At 46.2% G+C, this 26,623-nt stretch overlaps 1 protein-coding gene and 1 long non-coding RNA gene across 4 annotated transcripts in view; both read right to left on the reverse strand.

Moving 5' to 3' along the window:
* Nucleotides 1-26,623, reverse strand: part of TAF3 (TATA-box binding protein associated factor 3) — a 154,158-nt gene that overhangs the window by 27,918 nt on the left and 99,617 nt on the right. Inside the window, exons 1-2 of one of the 3 annotated variants that reach the window (XM_084980985.1) lie at nt 19,993-20,115; nt 9,836-11,658 (exon numbers count right to left, since the gene is read on the reverse strand). In XM_084980985.1, coding sequence (XP_084837111.1) covers nt 9,836-11,608 — 1,773 coding nt within the window. In that variant the 5' untranslated portion in view covers nt 11,609-11,658; nt 19,993-20,115. Of the gene's footprint in view, nt 1-9,835; nt 11,659-19,992; nt 20,116-26,623 lie in introns of those variants that run through there. The other 2 variants (XM_084980984.1, XM_021064999.2) reach the window with 2 other exon arrangements.
* Nucleotides 1,465-7,299, reverse strand: LOC146399593 (uncharacterized). The gene is made up of 2 exons (XR_014818364.1): nt 6,419-7,299; nt 1,465-5,698 (listed from the first exon to the last, which is right to left on the reverse strand). It is a non-coding gene; the product is annotated as an uncharacterized LOC146399593 (long non-coding RNA).

The following is a 26,623-nucleotide window of genomic DNA, read 5'->3' on the forward strand; positions in this document are numbered from 1 at the left end:
ACTTCATTCTCTCCGTCTCTTCATCCCCATTCAACCCTCACTCCTTCTCCATCTACTTTCTGGCCCAGCCACACCACCGAGACCACGCTTTCTAGACACTCTTTTTTTTTCCTAACGTCCCGGTCTGCTTCTCCACTGAGGTCACTGCGCCCCCTCCTCCACGTTCATCCGCGTCCTCTTCTTCTGCGGGACCTCACCTGGCCCTCTCCTCTCTCATCCCACACGCTCTCCAGGGATCTCACCCATGCCCATGGTTTCAGTCCTAAGCTTTAAATATATCCTGCCTTCAAAATCTCCCTCTCTTAGACTAGCAACTGAATGGAACTGAGACCAAAATATATAATGCTGGAGTTCCTGTCATGGCTCAGGGGTTAAAGAACCCGACTAGGAACCATGAGGTTGCAGGTTCGATCCCCGGCCTCGCTCAGTGGGTTAAGGATCCGACGTTGCTGTGAGCTGTGGTGTAGGCCGGCAGCTGCAGCTCCGATTGGACCCCTAGACTGGGAACCTTCATATGCTGTGGGTGCAGCCCTAAAAAGACAAATATATATATATATATTTTTAAAATATACATACACATATATATCTTATATATGTAAAATGCTTCAGGATTTCAACTGAACGTCCTGTGAGTATTCCATTTCATCTCATCACACGTCAGCCTTGACTTATCAACGTCCCCACCAAAACCTGCTCCTCTAAGCAGTCTCACTCCCGGCAGACGTCTCCTTCATTTACCCAGTTCCTAATCGGGAGGCTTTCCTCACAGCCTCGGAGACCAAGGGTCACGGGGTGGGGGCAGAGCAAGACCGGCGGATCACTTCTGTGTTTACTTTCTTTCCTTTTTTAGCACAGGATCCCCACATCTAAACAAATCTGAAAACCGATGGTCCCATTTATTTTGTAAACTACCAAGGCGTCTGTATTTTTCTCACCTGTGTTATCTGTGGGACAATAAAGAGACATATCCAAACAAACAAGCATTTACAGGCACTCCGTGTCTGCCAGGCATTGTGTCTGGTCATTTTTCAGACATTTTCCGTTTAGGTTCTTTAACAAACATGTGAGGTAGGTCCTCAGGTTTCCATTTTACAGGGAAACTGGTCATACGTGAAGCAACCTTTTTCTCTTCCGTTTCCTTTTCCTTTTCTGGTCTGAGGTCACAAAAATAGCAAAACCAGGATTTTTTCTTTTTTTTCTTTTTGCTTTTTAGGGCCGCACCTGCAGCATATGGAGGTTCCCAAGCTAGGGGTCGAATAGGAGTTACAGCTGCCAGCCTATGCCACAGCCACGCCAGATCCGAACCATGTCTGCAACCTACACTACAGCTCACAGCAACGCCGGATCCTTAACCCACTGAGCAAGGCCAGGGATCGAACTCGCAACCTCATGCTTCCTAGTCAGATTTATTTCCTCTGCGCCACGATGGGAACTCCCAAAATCAGGATTGAATACAGTTGTGGGGTTTTTTGGTTTGTTTGTTATTGTTTTTATTTTGGTCTTTTTTGCCTTTTCTAGGGCCGCTCCCGCGGCATATGGAGGTTCCCAGGCTGGGGGGCAAATCGGAGCTGTAGCCACAGGCCTACGCCAGAGCCACAGCAACGAGGGATCCAAGCCTCGTCTGCGACCCACACCACAGCTCACAGCAACGCCGAATCGTTAACCCACTGAGCAAGGCCAGGGATCGAACCCACAACCTTGTGGTTCCTAGTCGGATTCATTTCCGCTGCGCCACAGCAGGAACTCCCCAAACCAGGGTTGAATACAATTGTGCTTTTTTTTTTTTAATTCAGAGAATGAAAAATTATACAGAGTGCCCATATTTCTTCAATCCTAAGAAATGTTAGGGTCACACACTCCCAGGTGATGAAGTATTGGGAGTAAGGTTGCAAACGCCTTCAGTCACAATACTACAAATGAGGCGCTTACAGAGCCCTTTCTAAAGCTGTACTAAAAATAAAGCTGTCTGCCTTGCCTTTGAAAAACCTGCTTTACCATTATCCGGCTTCACGTGGCATTTTGGTCCCTTTCCATCACCGCGCTGCACACTAACTAATAGTCCCAGTGCAGCAGTTCACCAGGCGTGTCCCATGTACGTGATAATCCAGTGTGTTCCTCAGGCAGGTGTGGCAGGTGCTGCTGGGCACGTGCACTGAGGGCTCAGAAAGCCTGCCCGGCTTGGGGAGTTACAAAGTTAGCAGGTGAATGACCGAAAGCCCGGCCTCCTGACACCAAATTCTTCCTCGCTTCCACCATCCTACTCCCGGGACTCTTTTGTTTTGTTTTTTGGTTGTGCCCATGACATGCGGAAGTGCCCAGGCCAGGAATCAAACCCATGCCACAGCAGCGACCTGAACCACACAGAGACAATGTAGGGTGCTTAACCGCTGAGCCACACAGGAACGCCTCCGGTGACTCTCTGCCATGCATCTCGAGTCCTTTTTTCTAGTAGTGCTGACGTCTTGCATGAAGTTATTCGGTTTCTCTGCCAATGTCCTTTATGGTAAATGACATATACTTGTGAGATGGCTTAGAGCTGACTGTAAAAAATACCTTTTTCTCTCTGGAAAACTAACTAGTTAATATGGAAATAGAGATTAACGTTGGCCTTACCACCATTCAACTAAAATGGCTGGATTTTTGATGCTGACTTAAATGGCTTGGCCGAAAAAAAGAGTCAAGGTATGGTCAATTTATGACCTACTATTTAAAAAAGTTAAATGATAAAATATGTAAAAACACAAGCAAACAAAAATGGAGAAATATTTGATAAGTCAGATTAAAAATGGGATAAATGTAGGAACAGGTATTTTGTAATATAGTTGAATTAGTGAATGTTTCAGAACCTGTTAGCTTAGCTCAATGTCTTCCCTATAATTAGGGTGACTACAACATCCAGAGACACCTCTGAGGGTGAAAGCAGGAGCTGTTACATACACCGCAGAACAGAGCAGGTGTAAACTGGACTGTCCCAGGCAAACTAGGACATATGGTAATCCTACTGAAAAATACTACACACTTGAATTCCATTCTTAAAGGAGCTAAATCTGATTTAACTCAAAGATAAAATTCAAGCCAGTGTAGAAAAAGATGAATAAGGATGCTAATCCCATAGAAAGTACAGTTTCTAATAAAAACTTCCTACCAGATGCTTATGTTAACTTTGTCTGAATTCCTACCAAACTAAAAATACATTATTTCAATCATGAAATAACTTCTTGTGTGTTTGTCCCAGAAATCGACAAACTAGATGAAAATGACTTCAACTACTTAAGCAGTATGACTAACACCGTCTTTTAACGGCCTGAGCCCAAACCTGGGGACAGCATGCACCTGTAAGGGTTAAAATAAAAGAACAGTGCTTTAGAGTGATGCCGAGAATTGGGGCGCGCAGAAGAGCATTTACAGTGGATTACTAAGCTTCCCAATTCACCAAAGAGGCAAAGTCCAGTAATATAAGACTCCTTTGTAGCTAACTAAAAATACATTGTCAGTGGATTTGTCCAGTTTTATGTATAAGCAATACTTCTTTCACCTGAACTAATACTAGTAGTCATATAAGCCCCTTATTGCCATGTGCTGCATTTTTTTTGCTAATCTTCAAGGATTTAGCTTCTTTGCCACATACCTCAGGGCACCAACTGATAAAGCTCTAACTCTCCATTTTTCCAGGACACCAGCAGTGCGGCCTTGCAAAAAATGAAAATCGCTCAAGAGATTTAAAGGGGAAATTTATTTTTAAAATCCTGACTTGAAGCAAAGAGGTGGATTTTTAAAAAGCTTATCTATAAAGAATCAGTTTAAATTTAAATTCTATCTTGGAACTCTTTCATGCATTCCAGCTTTAAAGTTTATCTTCTGACAGGGACTCTCTGCAAAGGTAATGGGCAGCTTTGTCAATATAATCTGGCCAAGTTTTATTTCCTATTTTTTTTTTTTAATGTTAAACTTATTTCATTAAAAAAAAAAAAGAAAACCTACATATGTGTGCAAGGCACGGGAAACTGCAGGTTCAGCCAGTGCTGGTTCAGATTCCCATCTGTGCGAATATGTCAGGTAAGGCCCCAGAAACAGTACTGGTGAAAAGCTGAATTTAATAACCTGACATTTCGGACGCTGAACTATGGCAACTGGTAACCGTCCTGCCGTCTTTCTTAAGTTATGGTTTTTACGTTATTTCCATTCAGAAATGGAGTCTAACTAGCACTGATGAACTGTCAGAAGATCTAGGGCTGTGGCCAAGTACAACAAGTGAGATCCCGTGGGGACCGTTCACAAAACAGGGCTGGGCTCTCAGCAAGGGCTCAGTTCGGGCCCCGGCAGCCTTGGAGACGGCCTGCGGGAAACTTCCATAAATTCAAACGTACTCGTGTAAACATAAGTTACTGGCTTCCTTTTGGAACAGTTGGTTCTAAGAAACAGGGAGGGAATAAATATTCCCCCTTCTTACTGGGGTTATTTACTGAAAACCCTTCATTGCACTAGTTAATTAATCATGAGAGCTGATGAGAAAAGGCTGGAAACGAGACATTAAATAGAAAGACGGAAACCTTTTGTCAAAGGCACAAACTGGGAAGACTGCATCTCATTCTCTAAAAACAAACTCTCCAATGAAAGATGACTTGGGGGCAAATGCTCGGGGTTTGGGGACAGACCGGAGCATCACGAGCTGCGTTGATAGTTCTGATGACTGACCTCACTCGAGAGCCTGGCCCTGCCTGTCCTTTGAAACCCGGCAGCTGAACGGAAGCTCTCTCCAGGGTCCTAGGGTCTGCACTTTTCTGAACACACAGTGCCCCTTACTCTGGACGGCGCAACGTTCTCATCCCGCCATCAGCTTCTGTCAGACGCCTGCCCGGGGTGATAGAGGACGTCGGCTTCCATCGCACGGGCCGGGTCATGTCACAGCTTGTCCCCAAGTCACTCAACCTTCCTAGGCAGTTTTCTCGACCGTGAAACCAGAGCAACAGCCTCAACCCCGCAGAGCCGCCGGCCAGGTCCGGTAAGCACCGAGTGCATGCACTCAACACACGCCGAGTGTCGCTGGGGTAGCTCGTCCCACGGCCAGTGCTCGCTCAGGTAAAACAGTCCACTGATCAACAGGAGAAAAGCTGGGGGGTCCACGACAGAACAGATGAGCTCTCCGTTACAGACAGATCTCCATTTTCCGCGGGCTGCTCGTCAACCTCACTGGTGATTGTAAGGAACCCCTGGACTGTCAGAGCCACTGATGGATCTTAAACGACCCAAACGAGTTTTTACTCAGTGTTTCCTGTGAGAAGGCAGAAGGGGAGGCCTTCAAAGGCCAACAGATTCTGGAAACAGGTAGGAAACCACTGTTTCTAGAGCCATGCTGTCCCCTCTGGGCACCGAACGGGAGGAAGCAGACAGGGAAGGAAGCTGAGGCTCAGAGATGTTCGGAGAGGCCGAGGAAGAGCTAAGGAGCGGGAGAGCTGGAGCCCAAGCCAGGCAGGCCGACTGCCAAAGCCCGAGCTCTTCGAGGCCCAGCTCTGGGCCTTTCTATACACAGTCTGTGACGTCACCGTTTCAGGGTGAAACTCTGCTGGGTCTTCTCGGATCATAAAGACGTATTTCCAAGTCTGACCGATGGATTTTGGCTTGCCTTCTTTTTTTGGGGTTTTTTTTTTTTTTTTGCTTTTTTTTAGGGCTACACTCACGGCATATGGAGGTTCCCAGGCTAGGGGTCGAATCAGAGCTACAGCTGCCGGCCTACAGCTCAGCCATAGCAATGCAGGATCCAAGCTGCGTCCGAGACCTACACCACAGCTCATGGCAACGTCGGATCCTTAACCCACTGATTTGTTTCCACTGTGTCACGACGGGAACTCCTTGGCTTATCTTCTGCATCAGGTTAATGAACTTCAATTCCACTAACATTAAAAATGAGATGCTTTCTTATTTTTTCACTTAAAACAGCAAGAGTAAATTTTAGTTAAAGTAGTTCTTTAACATCCATCGCAATCCCCAAGAACCATGGTTTGAAATAAATTAAGTCCTGTAATAGAGACACTGACACAAATACAAATTTATAATAAAAATTTTAGGAGTTCCCGTCGTGGCGCAGTGGTTAATGAATCTGACTAGGAACCATGAGGTTGCGGGTTAGGTCCCTGCCCTTGCTCAGTGGGTTGAGGATCCGGTGTTGCCGTGAGCTGTGGTGTAGGCTGCAGAGGCGGCTTGGATCCCGCGTTGCAGTGGCTCTGGCGCAGGCCACTGTCTGCAACTCCGATTCGACCCCTAGCCTGGGAACCTCCATATGCCGTGGGAGCAGCCCAAAGAAATAGCAAAACAGGAAAAAAAAAAAAAAAATTAACTGCTCTGAAATTTTCTGTTAGGTTTCTCACAGCTCAAGCTACTATGGTTAACTCTGTGACTGCTCTCAATATGTTTTCCATACAAGGTTATTTATTTATTTATTTTTGGCCTTGCCTATGGCATGCAGAAGTTCTGGGGTCAGGAAGTGAATCCACGCCACAGCAGTGACAACAGTGGATGCTCAACCTGTTAGGCCACCACAGAGCTCTCCATTTGGTTCTACATTAAACAGGTGAGATACCAGACTCCTGACCCCGACTAAAGCACACGGCTGCCCATGAAAGGCAACTAAAAGACTTGTAAACCACCATACCTGCTTAAAGACATCGGTTCTAGCAGCCGATGGCCTGGGCTGAAGCTGTGGCTCCTGTTCAATCACTTTCTGGGTGTGTGACCTTGGGCAAGTTTATCAGTCTCATCTCTAAGACTCAGTTTCTTATCTTAAAGGGACAGTAATTATATTATCTACCTGAGGGAGTTGTGATAAGAACTAAACTTATACACGGTGTTTCAGTAATGACACAAACCAGTTTTACTGAGGTTATTTAATATATATAAACGTAATAGTTAATACTACTGAGTATTTCAAAAAACTCAGTTTTTCAAAAAGTGCTATTTATGGTGCTTCAAAGATGAAATACCTAAGGATTAAAGAAACTAAAACACCTCACTCAGGCCTGCCTGATTCCAAAGCCCAAGCCTTGTCCTAACTGCTATGCAGATTCTCATCTAATTAATGATATCTTTATTTGTTCTTGTACTGATAAATACAGGTATGACTAAAGAAAACTTTACAGGTAGGTAAAATAAACATGGGTGGGTTTTTTTTTTTTTTTTTAATTAAAAAACAGTGTCCTTGGAATTTCCCGAGGGCCTAGGGGTTACGGATCCTGCATCGCCGCAGCAGTTCGGGTCACTGCTGTGGCTCAGACTCGATCCCTGGCACGAGAACTTCCACACGCCGTAGGTACAGCCAAACAAACAAACAAAACCAATGGCCTTGCTCGCTGACCGGGGTCACTGTCCACGGAGCTGCTCTGCGAGCTGGTCGGGAGCAGGAGTAAGCAAACGGTGGCCCTCGTTCTTTTGACTACATTTTTTGGGGGGCAGCTTAGATATGTCTCGTCTTGATTAACTCTTGTCTTACTTCTGTGGATACCTGAGAAAAGTCATAGATCACATGCAACCCAGTTTCAAGTACCTTCTCCTTCACTCACACGGCTTGGTACTTTGCAGAGGATGAAGGGGAGTTGAAAAAAGAGAAGCCTGAACCTCTCAATGTCTACTCCTTGTCAAAGGCGTTCCATGGGTTACACAAACCCTCGCCACAAAAAGGGCCAACGTTTAAAAGAGTGCCAAGGAAGCAGACGCTCTGGAAACACTGTAGCCATCGCTGACACCCTCTCGTGCACAGGTCGGTCCCTCGGGTCCAGTGGAGCCGTGAACTCGACGCAGGTTCCTATACGTTTTTCGGGTTGACGCCGAAGGGAACCACCACGCCCGCCACGGCCAGCCCCACCTTCCCCGCTTACTGAGCATTTCTTTCTGCGCCAGAAACAGGAGCAGGCCAGTCTCAGATGCCAGCTCCTTTAATCCTCACATAAGCAATGTGCCCAAGTTCACAGGGCTGAAAAAGTCAGGACCGGAACCCGGATTTGCCTCTAGACACAATACTGTTTATTATTGTTTAAGCCCCGATGGCTGCCTTTTACATGTTTTTATCTTTTGTCACCAGGCTGATCCATCAACACTGACACAAGGACTTGTATTCCTCTGTCAGGTGAAGCCTGCAGCTCGTAACGGAGCCTTTACCTCCGACCCAAGTGGTCTGAGTGAGGGGCTCGTCTTTCCCAAAGTCCGCAGGTGCTGGGTAGGCACGCCGTGGACCGCGCTCCATCTAACCTGACGGGCTCTCCTCAAATCCGTAACAGCCACTCTGGGCAACTCCACTGACTTTCCAAAGGTGAGGTGGTGGTGAAAGCAATGCACCCTGATTTGCCAAGGGCTCATGAGCCAAGTTCCCAGGCACCTGATGGGTAAGTGCTGACTGCTGCCAGGCAGGATCAGGAGCAGTAAACACTGCACAAGGGGACGTCAGTCAGTGTGGACCTGACCTGGCTCCTGCTGGTTGTGTGACCTTGACCTTGGACAAGTCACGCAGGCTGTTGCTCGTCTATACATGTTGATGACAATACCTGCTGCTAGGTCAAGGGTGTGTCAGGAGGAGAAACTAAGTTATGTGGTAGCACCTTAAAATCTTCCAGGTACCACGTAGAAATAACTGAATGATAAAACGACTTCCAAGTGGGGAAAAAGAGCTGAATTTCTGTGTCTCCTTAACTGCCAATATTCAGTTATCAATGTCGGAATTTCCATCCCACTTCTTTATATTTTAGAATAATAGCCAAGAGGGACACAGAAAGAAGAGTTAGGCAGAAAAACGGGTGAGTGGTCATCTCTGCTTGTCAGCCAAACTAAGTTTTCCAGTTAAGCCTGAAATTAAAAACACTGCAAAAGTGTTGGTAATAGAACTGCTGTAGGTCAAACAGAGCATGCTTTATTATGTGGAAAAAATTACTGGGTATTACTCTGTAGCCAGCCTCAAAGAGGAGTGTTTCCAGAACACAGAGCAAGAATCTAAGGATCATCACAGATGCACCACAGACAACTATGCTTTTTAAGAAAGTTTAAAGGAAACTTTCAAATCAACCAGGCAACCACTGTAGTCCCCAAACCGTGCACAGACAGCAAAGCTATAAAAGCAGAGGTCCCGTCCTGTGCCCAAAGGATGAGGGTCTGGGTTCCCGTGAGACCGCGGGGTGTGCCTCGGTTCCTTTGGCCGTATTCTCCAGAAGCCTGGCTGCTTACACGGGGAAATAGGACTTTCTACCCGCCAACCAGCTGCCAGGCCAGCTGGATGCTCAGAGACACGTCCTGGTCTGACTGAAGCGGGAAAGAGGAGACAAGATCCTCCTACAGGGAGACAGGCCAGACCTTGCGCTCTGGCCAGGACGGCTCACCAAGACGAAAAGCCAGTGGGCGAGGAAGGACCCCAGAGGCCTTCCTGTCCCCTTGGGACAGTGCCGCAGGTTTGCGACTCTCAGAAAAGTGGACGCTGCCTTTTCGGGTGTCTAATGTTTGGGTAGAGAGGAGTCTGCCCTGGGCTTGATAATGACACAAATATTACTTGCCTTGAGGGTCACGGATTTTTATACCGGCCAGAGATCAGTACGGTTAAGAGAGAGCTGATGGTCTGTGATTGGCGTCCTCCCAGGCTATGAATTTTTAACGTTTGCCAGGGTCTAGGGGGCTTGAGGACAGGTTTACGGGGTTTGAGAATTAAAGTTAAGCTTTGTAAACACACGGCAAGACATGTTTCCAGTGAGGTTGTGAGTGCTTTCCCCGGCAAACGGCAGGCCAGCGGCCGGCTCTGAGTACCCGTGTTCCCCCCAGGGCTCGGTCGGGACGGGGCCCCAGGGCCCCAAGGGGAGCTGCTTACTTTTTCGTGCTTGTGCTTCTCCTTCTCCTTCTCCCGCTTCTCCCGCTCTCTCTTCTCCTTCTCCCGCTCCCGCTCCTTCTTCTCCTTCTCCTTCTCCCGCTCCTTCTTCTTCTTCTTCTCCTTTTTGTCCTTTTTCCTGTCTTTCTCCTTGGGCTTCTCCTTCTCCTCGAGCAGCTTCTCGGGGAGCAGGGGCGACAGGGCCGGGAGCGTGGCGGGGACGCGCAGGGCCGCGGTGGGGCTGAACAGGGGCAGCGCCGCGTCCTTCGGGGGCAGCGCCAGGGCGCCGGAGGGCACCTTCAGCTTCTCATCCCGCCCTCTGTCCCTCGCTTTCTCTCTGTCCCGCTTCTCTTTGTCCTTCTTGCCCTTTTCTCTGTCTTTCTTCTTATCCTTATGCTTCTCCTTTTCCTTTCTCGCGAGTCCATCTTTCAATCTCCCTTTGGGGTCCACGTCCTCAAACTCCTTGATCTTAAACTTGTAGGGGTCGGCCTCCTCGTCTTTCAGGAAGTCCTTCCAAGGATGCTTGGTCTCCTTGCTGGCTTCCCTTTCCTTCTCCTTGTCCTTCCCCTTCTCTTTGCTCTTGTCCTTGCTTTTGTCCCTGTCCCTCTCCTTGTCTCGCTGCTTTTCCTTCTTTTTCATCTTCGTCTTCAGTTCCTTTTTCAACTTCTTTTTGACGTCTGCGGAGGACGGCGGCTTGGGCTTCTCCTCGTACACCTTGTGGAGAGGCTCGGGGGTGGGAGGAGAGATGGAAGGAGAGGAGATGGGAGGGAAGCCGGGGGGCACGCTGGGGGGCGTCCCCAGCTTGGCCTTCCTGACCACCTCGTCGATGGAGGCGTCCATGGTCCATGAGTTGTCAGAGCTCGAGGTTCCGCCCGAAAGAGGCCGAGGCGTGGACCCTGACTTGGGGAAGTTGTTTGAGGAGGCGGAAGCTTGCGGAGTAGTACATTCTGAACCTGAAATTCTCTTCGGGCTGGTGAAAAGGTCTCCTTCTGATTCTGATCCAGAGGAGAATTCGAAAGGATCTGGCTCCCGCTCGGCACAAGCTCGCGCAATCACGGCATCGATGGAGTCGTCAATGGTCTTATCGGTCACGACGGCCTTTTTCGGCTGAGTCTCGTTGTTCAGTTTCCCAGCATCGGGGGGAGCTTGTATTTGTTTTACCTGAATGGTCTCTCTACTCGTTTTTTCACTTACTGTGGCTGAAGGAGTCCTGTTTGGTGTTTCAGGTCTGATGGGGATTTGGGGGAGAGGAGTCATAACCTTGGGACTCTTGGGGCTTTTGGGGCTCTTAGAACGTCCAGGAGACTTCTTTTCTTTGGATAGAGTTTTTGGTGACCGAATAGGACTTCCGACCATTGCTGGTGACTGAGTCGTTTTAGGCGATTTAGCCTTCTGTCCTGGAGAAGTAGTTTTAGTCTTTGTTTTGGGGGTAAACGACTTTGCTTCCAGTGGCTTTGCGGTTGGCATCTGTGATTTTGCCACCGGAGCTAACATGGGCGGCTCTGGTGACGGAGGCGCGAGGTCCGCGCTGTCCTGGACGTGGACGGGAGAGAGCATTGGCGGGATCTTCTGGGTGTTGATCGAGCTGAGCGGTTCTCGGGCTTCCTGCAACACCACGTCCAGGGTGTCTCCTTTGCTGCTTATCAGGCGAGGCCGCTTCATGGCAGGCAGTTCTTCAGCTTCCGGACTGTCCAGCGGTCTCTTACCCAAGAAGTTCTCATCGTTAATAATTTCCTCCTCCTCCAGCTCGTCATCTTCTTCCAAGGGAACCTGCATGGCCTCTGCCGATGTGCCCCCATCGGTGGGCACCTGCTCTTCTTCTTCTTCTGGTAAAGGAAGAAAAAGAAGTTATTAGAATATACATATTTTTTAAAACCTTGAGAAATAAAAACAATGCTTTGAACATGACTTCAGGGAAAGAAAAGAAATTACGGACAGTGTCTAGAGAGTGAAGCGGTACGTTTCCTAGGATCTTGCAGACTCACACCCCTTTGCTGTCCAAAGAGTGGAGACTCAGGACAGCAGACACCAAACTCTACTCCTTTCCAGAGGCGTGGCCCTCCTTGCGGGATCTGGAGCTTGCTAAGTATTTCCCGGGTGCCCTCTGCTTCCTTTATTAATTCTTCTCCTAACCTGACGAAGCCCTGTCTTTCTCTTTTCCTCTTCCTCTTGTGTACACGAATTCAGGCACACACAGGTGCACACGCGCACATACCACACACACACAAACCCCTACAAATCCAGAGATGGGTTATTATATGGCTACTATCCTCAGAAATGACAGAAAGGTGTACTTTTTTTTTTTAGAACTTTCAAAACAATTTTTTTTTTTTTGTCTTTTTCTTTTCTTAGGACCGCTCCCGTGGCATATGGAGGTTCCCAGACTAGGGGTCCAATCGGAGCTGCAGCCACCGCTGCAGAGCCACATCAACGCAGGATCCAAGCCGCGTCTGCAACCTACACCACAGCTCACGGCAATGCCAGATCCTCAACCCACTGAGCAAGGCCAGGGACCGAACCCGCAACCTCACGGTTCCTAGTCGGATTCGTTAACCACTGAGCCACGACAGGAACTCCTCAAAACAAAATTTTAATTCTCGGAGTTTGGAAAATGTAAACCTCTGACCTAGCACCATTCATCTGCTACTTACGTCTTCTTTCCGCTTGCTTGAGGTCAGCTACCTTGAGAGGTGGCGTGGTGAAGTCAGAGACACTGGCTTGGCGTTAGAAAGAGGCATTTCAGCAGGCGTTCGGGCACCACAGGGCAATCTCTTAGCCTCTTTGTGGCTGCTTCCTGACCTTTCAAAAGGGGCTAATGTTACCTGCCTTGCTTACTTGACTGAGTTGCTATAGGAGCAGATCCTTTCTGTCTACACGTATTACCTTGAGCATATATACCAGGCATAGCGCACAATGCTAACGGCTGAAGGAGCTACTGGGCTAAGTCAGAAATAAATCATGAGCTAAAAGAGCTTACAGTTTAGCAAGAGACACCACACAGAACGTGGCATGGACCGTAAGGTAGATAAAGTGCTCGAGTAGTTCAAGGGAGAAACGGATTACCTTCATGTCCAAGATCTGGAAAAAAATGTGACTACTTACGCAGCGTTTTAGATATCTGGAGACTGGGAATGGTAAAGCACAGGAAGAAAGAGATGACACAGGGAGGTATGCGCGTGGGGAGCTGTTTAAGACCACGGGATAAGGTGTCTGGAAAGCAGCGTGCAAAACGGGAAACTGGAGAAAGTAAGTTTAGCAAGCTGACATGCAGATCCTAGAAGTTCTCAATTCCAGAGCAATGCCGGTGATCCTTATGCAACTGGTAGTTTCAACCTCGTCAAGATATTTCGACAAGGGAGAGAAATGCCTGGAGTATGTGTTAGCAGGATTATTCGGGCAGGAATATATATGATGGATGGGAGAAACTGGATACTAATGGAGAGGGGACAGGTTAGGGGTTGAGGAGTGATATAGGTAAGCAACCATAGGGTTGGAAGTAGAGTAGCGGTAACAAAAAAAAGGTCGATGATATTTTGAAGATAGAATGAATAGAATCTGATAAATGATTAGGTATAAGAGTAGAGGAAGGATTTAAACCCAGTTTTAAGGCTTTGGACCCTGGTGAATGAGAAATGTAGTCATAAAAATAAACAAGAAGTAAAGAAATAGGGAAGGAAGATTTTAATTAGCTCAATCGCTGCAAATACACTAAATGTTCAGAAAACAGGACAGGAAGTGGGGGGCGGGGGTCTTTGTGGAGATAAATGAAATCAAATAACGGATACCATCAGCAAGGGTGCCAACTGGGGCAGTCAGGTTTAGCCATCCTGACTGTCTACACAGAAAGAGAAGAGGAAGAGGAGGAACTAGAGAAACACGTGGGGGGTTAGAAGATCAAGGGGGTGAGGGAGGACTAGGAACAGAGACAAAGGCTTACGAGGCAGCAGGAAGTCAGGCTCACAGCAGAAGTCACTGCACCAGAGCACACAGGGGCGAAGAGGGCAGGAACCACACAACGCACGTGAAAGCACTTTGTCAACTACAAAAAACAAGGCAAGCTGGAGACACAGTGATGCCGCATTTCTTGAGATGACACCATCCTTCACCCAGGTCAGAAACATCACTCCAGGCTGCGACGCTCTCCTCTCTCCAGATCTGAACTGTGAATTCTTTAACAGGTTTCCCCACTGCTGCTGCTGGTGCAAACCCTCGGTGCCTCTTCTCTGGACCATTGCCAGAGCCTTCTGACTGCTGCCTCTGCCTCTAGTCCCATCTGCTCCACAACCACCTCTCACGCTGCCTTAACACAAATCTGAGGGTGAGATTCCTTATATTAAAACCCTCCGTTGGAACCATAATGGGGAGGGATAAGCATTGGGGGGGGGGGGTTACACACACACACTAGTATTTATAAAACAGGTAACAAGGGCCTGCCTCAGAGCACAGGGAAATCTACTCAATATTCTGCAATGACCTAAAGCTTGACTCAAAGCAGGTCTCCACAAGCCAGGAGAGATGTTCTGTTTCCATTCTTTTATTTTCATTTTCCTTTATTTCAATCCCCTGCTGTTAACGTGCATGCATCTAGAAGTTTCAAGGAATATAAATGAATTATAAAAATAAACTATTGCAAGAGCTGAGGATTTCTTGGAAATGCAAGTGTTTCTTATTTTTATGAGTTTACAATTATTTTATACTTAAAGATCGTATAAGAAAGCTTCAAATGCAGCATCAACATGCATCAAAATGAAAACGGAATTTTGCTGGAAGAGAAAGCCTTAAGCTTTAATAAGAACTGAATTAGAAATGATCTGATCCATAGCAGAGTGTCAATGGGGCATAAGGCATCGTAATGAATGAACACCTGTAAAACAACAACCCAACCTCCAGATGAGAACGTCTCGGCAACATCACAGAAACTCCCCTGGAGCCTTTCTGACGCAGCCTCTGCTCCCTCCACTCCGCCCCATCCCCAGGTAGCGACCCTCCTTGCCTGACACCTGTCCTTCCCTCGCTTCCTGCACCGTTTTACCACATTTGTACGTCGTGGTCGCTGGCTTGGTTTTTGATCTTCACACAAGTGGTATCATTACTATAACATTCTTCCGTTTTCTCCCCTAACGTGAGATTCACCTATGTTGATGCAGATAGCTGCACTGTGTTCATTTTCACTGCTGTAAAGATGTACTGTGTTTATTAATGCAGTCTCCTGGTATGAAACTTTTCCACTTGAGTGAGTACATTTTAAAAAATATTACAACATTCAAACAAATGAATACAATTGATCTAGCTTATGCTTGCTCAAACACAGACTTAATTGGCGATTATGCTTAATGAGTGTCTGGTTTTCTCGTACATGAGTTCTTTTAATTCTACGTTCTAAGGGTTTGGAATAAGATAAACGCGTGCTGGCTGTGGCATGCTTCATCCTTTACTGTCACCCAGACCCCACCTGAAGGTTAATTTCGGTTTGATAACAGGTGAATGGCAATGAGGTATAATAATCAGCATGGATCACCAAAAATTGGTAAAATATCCTGAAAGTGCTTTTTAGCATTTTCCTTTGCTCATCCAGGGAAACAGTTTTACTGTAAAACAGTATATTGGTAACAGAAGGTTAATAGTATACGATACTTGATCTTTTGACGTGTTATTACATAAAGGTGTACAAAATAGTAAAAAATATATATTTTTTTTTCCTCGAGTCAGAGTTCCTCCTAATTTAACACGAATACAGACGTAAGAATAAAAGCCATGCTTCAAAGTTAAAAGGGTGATGCTGTGATATGAGAGGCATTGCAAAGATGTTTATTTCCAGAGAGCTAAGAATTCATTTTCTACTAGAAAAATATATTTCAACTGGGAGAGCGGACTCTTCTGTATGTATGTGACAAACAAATACTGTGGGAAAACCTAGTTCAAGGAAGACTACTGGGACATTTGAAACAAGCTTCTCAACTTCCTGGTGCTTCAGTCCCTTGTTCCCAGAGATGAGGACACACCAGCCTCACTAATTTTGTGGGGCCAGTGAAAATCGCTAATTAAGAGTTGGTTGGATAAGTATTCCAACTACTAAATAACACTGATCAAGCATCAAGATATAGACTGTTTAGGTGATCCTGCAATCCTTTTTGAAAACATTGAAAAAAACACGTCTCCTCTATGACATATGAAGCTGCCTAACAGCTCGGATCCAGAGCCAGCTTCTCCGCTTCAAGAGGGCATGGCTTCAGCCACCTGCTCTAATAAGGTGCATGTGGGCCAGGGCTGTTGGGCGGCTTTTTAAGGACAACAGAAATTTTATTTTTATTTTTTATTTCTTTTTTTGTCTTTTGTCTTTTTAGGGCCACACCCATAGCACATGGAGGCTCCCAGGCTAGGGGTCTAATCAGAGCCACAGCTGCCAGCCTACACCACGGCCACAGCAACGCCAGATCTGAGCCACATCTGCCACCTACACCACAGCTCACGGCAACGCCAGATCCTTAACCCACTGATCGAGGCCAGGGATTGAACCCGCAACCTCATGGTTCCTAGTCAGATTTGTTTCTGCTGTGCCATGACGGGAACTCCTTTTTAAAATTTTTATGTATATTTATCTGTTTATTTTTTTAGGACAACAGAAATTTTAGTCAAGGAAGGTAGTTCTGCAGAAGTGCTAATGGCCATGCTGCTAAAGGTATAGTAAGGTTAATAGCTACAAAAGCTTTTCTGCCTGTGTTAAAACTTGGCTGGAGTTAACAGTGACAAGACTTTTGATCTGATTATTCTTTGTGTGAGAATATTCAAAGTTAGAGTTGTTACAATTGATTATTAGCACTGTCGCTCATCAAAGACTACAGTACATTATGATGTAACTTCTAGACTTCTAGGAGAAAAAGAAGACACTAACAATAAGAAAAAAGACAAGTGAAGAACCACACTTAAACCAGTGTGGGAACCCCTATTTTTTAAAGTAAGGTTAAGTTACTGGTAAAGGTTCACATCCATTACCAATATGCTTATTCTTCATATAAATTCACTAACATGTGGGTGCTATAATTCAACTTAAGGAGAATCCTGACATGTTAAGAAGTAACTTTTCATTCTGCCAAATGTTCTGCATATACAATAACACTTCCTAATTTGTCAAAAGGGGGGAATGGTGGAAAATAATATGAATGATTTGGCACAAATTTATCACCACAGAAACACAATTTAAAACATATTTAATTGGTTGCAGAATATCTTATAATATGGAAAATGAGGGAGATAGAATTAATCTCTAAGGTGTCTTTTCATTTAAAAAATCAGTGATTTCAGGAGTTCCCATTGTGGTGCAGTGGAAACGAATCTGACTAGGAACCATGAGGTTGCAGGATCGATCCCTGGCCTTGCTCAGTGGGTTAAGGATCCAGCGTTCCTGTGAGCTGTAGAGCAGGTCGCAAATGCGGCTCTGATCTGATGTTGCTGTGGCAGCTGTAGCTCTGATTGGACCCCTAGCCTGGGAAACTCCATGTGCTGCAGGTGCGGCCCTAAAAAGCAAGAAACAAACAAACAAACAAAAAACCCAGTGATTTCAAATCACCACTGGATTGCAAAATTCTTAAGTTTTTAATCTGAAGTAACTGCAAATTTATAGAAAAATTGTAAGAGTATACAAACTACTCACAAATATCTTTCACTTGGATTCACCAAACTAACATTTTCCTTCAGTGTGTTAATGCACAACAATTGTTTAATTACATATAAAAATCAAATGGATCCATATTAATGTCCATCTTTTTAAAAACTTCACCATATTGACAGGCACAAAGGAGACATTACAAACTCCATTCCATTTCCCTTCATTAATGACACAAATAATAATTCACACTCCCTCCATTTCCCAGAGGAGTCATGAGAAAACATGCTTCTTTACCAAACTTTTTGAGCAAGACCAAAACAAGGTAATAAGGTCTGAACACACCAATGGGATTTTTAGGGTTAGTTCTAAGCTACTATAAATACTCGTATAGAATAAAATATCTTTTTTAAAAATCTTAACTAGAATAATAAATGCCTTTAAAGAAACACTATCATCTAAAAGGCTCATGGACATTAGGAAAAAAAGGGAAATTGTTTGCCCAGGCATGAAAGTTTTTCACCTGGTTAACTATACAGATGCATGCAAGTGGCATGATTTCAAGCAGAAAACACACCTGCACTTCTGAACTTTATAGGGACCATAAAATGCTATATGCACATTTTTCACCAAAAATTAAATGTATTTAAAACTAGATTTCTTGTAAATTTTTGGAAAGTCACATGCAGAAATTAATTTCTAGCAATGATGACCCAAACTTTGGTACTGTCTTGCCAGTTCATGCATCCTAATGCTTTTTACAATAGATATGAAAGAATTCATTTAAACTGCACACTTTTCAAAAAACACCTTTCTCAACTTGGTACATTTATAATAACCAGTTCCTTGAAGTGACTCAATTCTACTTGCACTCATTCATTCTCTCCTGAACACATCATTCATTCATTCGTTCACCTATTGAGTGCCTTCTGAATACCAGTGCAGTAAGCACCATGTTAGACCCTAGAACATACAGTCAAACAAGACAGGACTTCCTGTCTTTAGGGATCAACCACATTTTGTGGTCATCAGTTCAAGTGCTGTGGCAGAGACGGGCCCAAGGCACATCCAGGAACATGGAGACGGCAGTCACAATGTCAGCTAGAAAGGGAGATGGATGGGAACACCTGGGGTCTGCTGCCAGTGCCGCAAGTCCACCCAGCCCAGCCCAAGTGCTCGCTCAGCCCCAGGTGCTCCCAGCTGCCAAGTGTCAGTGAGTCTCGCTTCTGAGACCTGAAGATCCTTGGGATTAGGGCCATCTCCGCAGCAGAGGGCGGGACAGAGCTATTTCCGCCCGTGAATGTCTCACTGACCACACGCCCAGCACCCGGCGTTCTGACCACCTGATTTAAGTCTTGGATATAAGGGCGCGGCCTTTAAAAGCTGCCGAAATATTTTTAAGACTGTAAAGCTAACGAATGACTCGAGCCTACTTTTTGAGGTGAGGAGACTCTGGGTCAAGAACCTCAGTGAAGGAATCTGATGGAAGGCTGAGGATGGAGAAGGTGTGGACACAGGCATGGCCAGGAGGATCGGGCTCAGGGGGGACGGTGCTGGCGGGGGTGGGGGGTGTCTGGGGGCAGCTGGAGAAGGACAGGCAGGCACTGGGCGCCTGGGAAGCACAGGAAGCGCAGCGATGTAAAAACAACCCATTGCAACACTTTACCTCTTAGTTCCAAAGGAGGCCCCCAATTTTTAAAAAAATCCCATCTACGTCCCCTCATCAAATATTTTTAAAATTGTTCTGTCTCTAATGTGACCAAAATTAGACCCTTAAAACCCAGCATGTATGAAGTGAGGAGGTATTTTTTTTTTAAATAAACCTATTTACTTAAAAAAAAAAAGGAAATTACCAGCAAACACAAGACAATTAGGCAATGACAATTCATACAGTACAGCCAATCAATAACACAATAAATTAATAGAGTGAAGATGAATTCACTCTATATTCACACTGACCTGCAAAAAAGCACTATTTCACGAACATTCTGCACAATAAAAAACTAAAATGCTATATAAGCAAGCCAACCTGAAATGACACCTAGTATTATAAATGGCCTAATCTATATGTTAATACCGTTGTATCACATAACTGCAGCAAGACTGAGATAACAATATGACTTTGGGGTTTCTATGGCTACCTCCTGGGCTAGTGTGCCTGAAGGGGCTGGCTGCTGACACCACACAAGCATTCTGAGTGCTTCTTTTTGGTTATTTATGATATGATTTATGATAACGACAACATCTCCTATTTTCTCTCCTCCTCAGATACAATAAATTGCTATCGTTAATCACCCTTCTCGGTTCAACTATGATTACAATAGCATAATAGGGTCTAGCTATGGTAATATTGTGGGTTTTTTTTTTTTTTAAAGAAATAAATACAAGGAGATCTCGTCAGACAATGTCAGTATCTCTAATATTTTAATCACCTCCTTTTTAGTCTTTCAAAATAAACTCTATGACAACTAAGATTCCATACCAAGAATATAAGTCCTTCATGCAAATCAAATCCATCGCACACTGACAAATCACCACCATGGTCTTCTCAACTTACCACAACCGTAAGGCTCCACATAGGATCTGGCTTCTCTTCCAAGACAGACAATGGCAGTTGTTTCTCTCCTGTATTAATGAACTCATCTTACTGCTGTTTTGCCTTCCCAGAACTGGACAAACTAGGCAAATTAGCTATTCATCCATCAGAAGGCAAAACAGAAAAGACAGAATAAAAACTTCGCCATCGTACAGACATGCGTGATCTGCTCTTGCCAATCACTGGCTAAGCAGTTGCTTAATCTTCCTGAACTTCAATTTCCTTTTATGCCAATTTGCGTTAACAGCTAGTACTGCCACTTTGGCTTCTGAGTAACAGAAAGAAAAAGTGTAGGCAAAATGTTTAATAAACAAGTTAAAGTATAAAAACAGAAGAGGGATTCTTTCCCCCGGCATCTACACCCTTTTAATGGGCTAATACAGATCTGGGCGAGAGGCGGAGCCTGCTGGGTTTGAGTGGCGGTACTCTGGCTGATGGGTCAGAGGTGGCAGGTGTGACACAAGCAGAGGACTGAAAACCACCTGCAGACGGGGGCCTGCCCTCCTGTTGCTCGTGGGAGACTTGCAACCACCACCGTGTGAATGAGCCCAGGCGAGCCTGCTGGGTCATCAGACACGCGTGGCTCAGAGCCCCAGTCAGACCATCAGACGTATGAGTGGGGCCGTCCATCACCAGCTGGTGGCACAGTACAATGAAGGCCAAGTCCAGCGAAAGAACTGCACCTGCGCCACAGAGCCAACCCCAGATGCCAACTCCCAGGACCGCGAGTGAGTACAGAGTTGCTGCTCTCAGCCGCTAAACTTGGGGTGACTTGCTTCACAGCAACACACGTTAACAACACACTCACATGTACAAGTGCAGTGGATTCGTGTCCCCTGTGGTGTAACGTTCTCTAAAGGTGCTGCAAACACTCAACTGGTGCAAACTCGACTGCCGTCCCCAGAGGAAATACGAGGTCAGGTTCCTATGACGCTCTGGTCACATTTTCATCAGCAGATCCATACGTGATCCTGTTTTCTGTGTGTTTCTGTTTAAGGACCTCTCAGGACTGCTGATTCATTAACAGTGAACCCACATCCGGCAGCAGGGACCTGGCGCCTGCACGAAGCTGATCTGGTGTCTCCGCAGAGCCCATCACAGCCCTCTCACACTGCGAGCCCCGGCCAGCATCATGCTGGGGGTCGTTCGACAGCATAACCACCACCAAAAAGCAAGGCATGCGAAAAGCATGGCAACAAATAGCCGGTGACAATTCACTTGTTGACTGAAGGAGCTGAAACAAGAAGGCAGGGTGTCGCCTTGTTTGGACGCGTCTGGAACTGTGCACGGGGGCAGCTCGAATGTCTTGGCCCCCTCTGTACCTGTCCGTGACTGACTGCGTGCTGACCTGGGGGTCACAGATACCTGCGAGCCAGCAGGCGACATCACAAACAGGCAACCCCTGCACAAGGAGGGGCGGCTGCAAACTCATCGACAGTGCGTGCTTTTATGGACCACGGGTTTCAGAGAAGAGCTTTTACTTGAAAAGTAATTCCAGCCCCAGAAGGTATTTAATAAGAAGATGAAAAGTGCTTTATTGAACCATAACACTGTGACCATACCTGGCAAAACATTTTTCCAAATCCAAACTGGGACAGATTTTAGTTGCAATTCAACGAAGCAGCTATGTGTGCGGAACATTCCGTTCAAGCCACAGGACCATTCCTGGCATTTCTGGAACATCCCGAATTCTTGCCCTTCTCGGGGTCTTCATGCCCACACAGGCCCTCCTCTCCGCTAGGCACTCTCTTTCCTCTGCTACCCGCAGGCTGTCTCTCACCCTTTCAGCCTTAGGCTAATCAAGCACTGCCTTCTCCGAGAAGTATCTTCTGGTCTTTCCTTAGCGCCAGTGTAAGGAGTTACAACTTGTAACTGATTGAGGGTTAGAGCATTTAAAAACCTATTTCCCTTACTAAGCTTCACTAAGACAGGAACCACTTTTGCCTGTCGCTGAGAAGCAACCATCACTGGCTCGTAACCAGTATTTTCTTCAGCAGTTTTACTATTAAAAAAAAAAGAAAAACGATTTTACCGTATTTCTTTGCCTCTAAGTTGTTAGAATGTGAAAAGGTGTACATCTCTGAACTGTGACTTTGAAAATACTCGGCGGCAGCGACGTCTGGCCTCGGTGGGCCGAGGGGATGGGAGCGATGGAGCAGCCCCGCCTGCCGCGGGGGGACCCGATCGCCATTCCCGACAGCGAGACTGGACCCTGCGGACTCGGTCAACAGACCATTAAAAACCTGAAGAAGAAAGACGTGTTCTCTGCAGGAAAGGGCTATTTAGATGGAACATCCGCTGAGGAAGGGACGTTTAGGCTGAAACCAGATTCGTGAGAAGAGTACAGGCATGGGATGATCTTCTGAGCAAGCATCTCGGGGAAGAGAGCAAGGTCAAGGCCAAGGCCACGTGTGGGAACGGAGGAAAGGCTGGGGCTGCGGCGCGGGAGGGGTGTGGCGAGCGGGGGGGCCTCGTCTTCCAGCTGAGGGGTCTAGAGGGCGTCCCAGCTCTGCAGGAGGTTGGATCAGAGGAGGGGAAAAGCCTGCACACGGCAGGTGAGAGCAGCCGGGAGAGGGGGCACAGATGGCGGATGAACGAGAGAGATACTTTGGGGAAGGTAAACTGCAGGACCAGGAGGAAGTGGCAACAAGATCCTGCTGAACGGCACTGGGAACCATGTCTTGTCACTTGGGATGGAGCACGATGGAGGGTAATGTCAGAAAAAGCACTTATTCATGTGTGTGTGACTGGGGCACTTTACTGTACAGGAGAAAGTTGACAGAACACTATAAACCAACTATCATGGAAAAAATAAAAATCATTAAAAAAAAAAAAAAAAAGACGACGACGACGACGAACCAGAAAGTAGCAGTTCTCTATTTCATTCCTGGGGAAAAAAACAAAAGGACTGGTCGGATTTAAAACCACCACACCCAACAGGAATCACTTCCGTATGCCAAGTCTCCAAGCACGCAGGTCAGCCCTGCCATCCCACTGTCACACACGGGCCTGGGGACCAGCCCGCGTACAGAAAGCAGACAGAGGAAGGATGTTTATCTTCGGGAGACGACCTTACTCCATTTTGCACCGTTGACCACCGTAGAAATAAAAATAAAGCACTACGGGAGTTCCTGTCGTGGCTCAGTGGTTAACAAATCCGACTAGGAACCATGAGGTTGCGGGCTCGATCCCTGGCCTTGCTCAGTGGGTTAAGGATCCCGTGTTGCTGTGGCTCTGGTGTAGGCCGGCAGCTACAGCTCCGATTCGACCCCTAGCCTGGGAACCTCCATATGCCGAGGGAGCGGCCCTAGGAAAGGCAAAAAGACAAAAACAAACAAACAAACAAAAAAAACACTGCAACTGCATTTAAGTTGTCTGGTGTTACGTTTTCACACTGCATGGACCCCTAGGTACAGAGCAGGAACACCTCCACTCAAACCTTTAACTCAAGATGGTCCCGGTGGCTCTAAATGACCTTGACAAAATTCTGGAAAAAATATCTCAAGACCTGGGGCTCTAAAGCTATTTCAGAATTAGCTCTGAATAATTGTCCCACAATATGAGTTTCTTGATTAATTGCTTAAGATAAGGTCCCCTTTCGGTGCTGGCCTCCAGTGGCTCCCTCCGGTCCCCATAATCAAATCTGTCTCCTTCTTCTAAACCCTGGAAGGCTAAGGGAAAAATCAGAGATACACCAATTCCATTACTTGAGGATTAGCTAAGAGATAACCCTTTGTATGCCATTACTGACCATTATGTGAGTAATTATTCAATAACCACCAAACGTTTGAAAGATGCACTAATTGTTTTCCGAGGCTCACTCCTGCTTCGGAGCAGACAAGTTCTGAATGTCACGTTCTTTGCCACTGCAAATCTACATTTGGGTCACGGGAGAAAAATGACTAGTAACTTTTATTGCCTTTCATTTTTCTTTGATTTCTTTCCCTACATAAGAACAGCAAAAGCCAAAGCAAGAATAATTAGTCTGCTGAAGGTCTTCCTAACTAGAAAATTAGGACTCTATTTTTGACCAGATTTATGTCTTGCAAGAATCAAATTTCTGCATAATTTAGACAGAAAATTGGCAGGGGATGGCTGTTCTATCTAATTTCAACAAAATTAGCATTCAGCCACCTGAATTTTTGGCAGTATTCCAGTATGTTTATCCAAAGCAGTAAGTAGACAGAAAAGAAAAGAAAATTAACAATTGTGCCTAAATAAGTTAGTTTCTCTCTCTACCCCCGGTCACATGAATATACATATATAAAAAAGAGTGAATAATTATATAAGGTATATTTCATGAGGGGACTCACGGGTTTGCACCTCCCCTTAGTGTTAACTGGAGATGGAACACCACCACCAGCCCCTTTTCAAAGCACAAAGAACCTCGGACAGTCAGCTGACTGCAAGGCCATCTACAAAGGAGAAGGCCGTTTTCCAATTTGCTTAAAGCACGTCAGTCATCTCAATTCTTGACTCTGCTTGCTAACGGATGGAAAGGACAGTGACGATGCCTCCGAGGTCACTAGAAACTGCTGTGGGGTGGGTCCTTGGAGCTGAAAACCAACAGAACGGATCTGTGCTTCCCTCCAGTTCCTCCTAGAACACCAGCTGGCAGAAGAAAGCAAGCCAAGAGGCACAAATCGCGCATTTAATATTCACTGAGCACCCACCATCTGCAAGCTTTGAGCTCAGAGAAAACTGGAGAGTATTTATTCTTCATGGCCACATTATGCTTGTGTCTGGCAGTGTCTACATTTGGTGGCTCTCAGATGCCCCAGCAGTTTATTGCTGGGTGACACTGAAGACTGTGGGGGGTTTGAGAGCCACAAGGGAAAGGCTTCCATTCAGAAGCGGTTTTTGTGCAACTACCATTTGCTGGACACCAGGTGCTAAGGACTCCAATGAGCAGAGGCCCCTCAAAATGCTCACTCCTGGGAAAGTTATAAATGGAGAAACAAATGCATCATTTAAAATGAGGTTGTTTGCAGTAATAAAAAATAAGCAGGAGTTCCCGTAGCGGCTCAGCGGGTTGCAAAACTGATGAGTATCCATGCAGATGCAGGTTGATCCCTGGCCTGCTCAGTGGGTTAAGGATCTGGCATTGCCATGAGGTGTGGTGTCGGTCACAGATGTGGCTTGGATCCTGTGTTGGCTGTGGCTGTGGCTGTGGCGTAGGCTGGCAGCTGCAACTCAGATTTGACCTCTAGCCCAGGAACTTCCATATGCTGCAGCTGCGGCCACAGAAAAAAAGCGGGGGGGTGGGGGAGCATCCAAGAAGAATGAACACTTGCTAATGGCCTGGGGGGATGGGGGATCTGCACTAACCATGGATGTTGAGGGCAGAGTGACACGGTAACTGGGTGCCCCAGAACCATAACCTGTGGTCCCCTAAACAGCAGCGCACTTGGGTTCAAACAAGAGTTGACTTTTAAGTCCCCTACGCGTGTGCCCACTTCTCAAATTAGCTCACTGCCCCCGTCCTCTGTCCCGTCGCCAGGAAGCAACAGAAGGCAGTAGTTCATACGGGGCTTGGGAGTCAGACGCCCTGACTACAGTCCTGCCTTCACCACTCCCAGCTGCGTGACCCAGGGTCGGTGGGGGGGGGTTGTCTCTGGGCCACAACTGCACAGCGGCAGTGACAATAATGCCTATCTCAGAGGGACATGAAGACACAGCTACTGTCACCAAAGCATTGGTGTGGCATCTATTACATAAAATAAAAGGTGTAATTAATGCTAAAGCCTGAATCTTTATTATCTCTTGCCTGGATTATTAAAATGGAACACTGGCTGGCCTTCCAGGTCCCAATTTCTCGCGACTTCCCATCCATCACTGACTTGCCATCAGAATTATATTTCAAAATCAGACACTGATCACGTCCACTCGCCTGCTTAAAAACCCGCACTGATTTTCACACCTCTGCCTTCGACACACAGCGTCCAGACCACCTCCACTGTAGCATATACAATGCCCTCCTTACTACAGGACTTGATTTTTTTTTTTTTTTTTTAAAGAAAAAGCTTAGTACACATGTTAAGAATCCAGAAAAACCCTCGGCCAGCCCTCTCTTCAGTTAGTTTTTCCTTCCTGAGAGCACAAAACTGGCAAGAATCGTGGAATCAGATGGAACCTGGGTAGAATTCTGATTCTGACACTATCTGCTCTGCAACTTAAGGCAAGGCACTTAACCTCTCTGAGCTTTTGTTTTCCTCCAACATATACCCTGCAGGGTCACTGTGAAACCCTAAGAATGCCCCACAAATAGAAGGCACTTGATAATTAGCTTCCTTCCCTTTCTTGGGCAGCAACTCCCTCCTCTGTGAACAGGAGATAGGAGTTCCTGTCACTGCTTCTCCTCTTAGCCAGTGAGCCGCTGAAGGGCAGGAAAGCTGTCTTATCCTGAAGCCCTAACATGCGTTACAGCACCTGAGACATGACAGGCATCAGGGTCAACAAATCTTTGTTGAATTAAAATGAATTACACTTTTCCAGGAGGTGCAAGGTGCAATCCTGTTTATTTTGGATGAATATGAAAATTCCTCATCTTTGCTGAGATTTCACTAGATGGCAGATGGGGGTAGGGGTCCAC

Source organism: Sus scrofa, chromosome 10 (genome assembly GCF_054392235.1).
Source record: "Sus scrofa isolate SSC_HxYL_T2T_F1_AM1 chromosome 10, Sscrofa_HxYL_maternal_Yorkshire_Landrace_v2.0, whole genome shotgun sequence".
NCBI lineage: Eukaryota > Metazoa > Chordata > Mammalia > Artiodactyla > Suidae > Sus > Sus scrofa.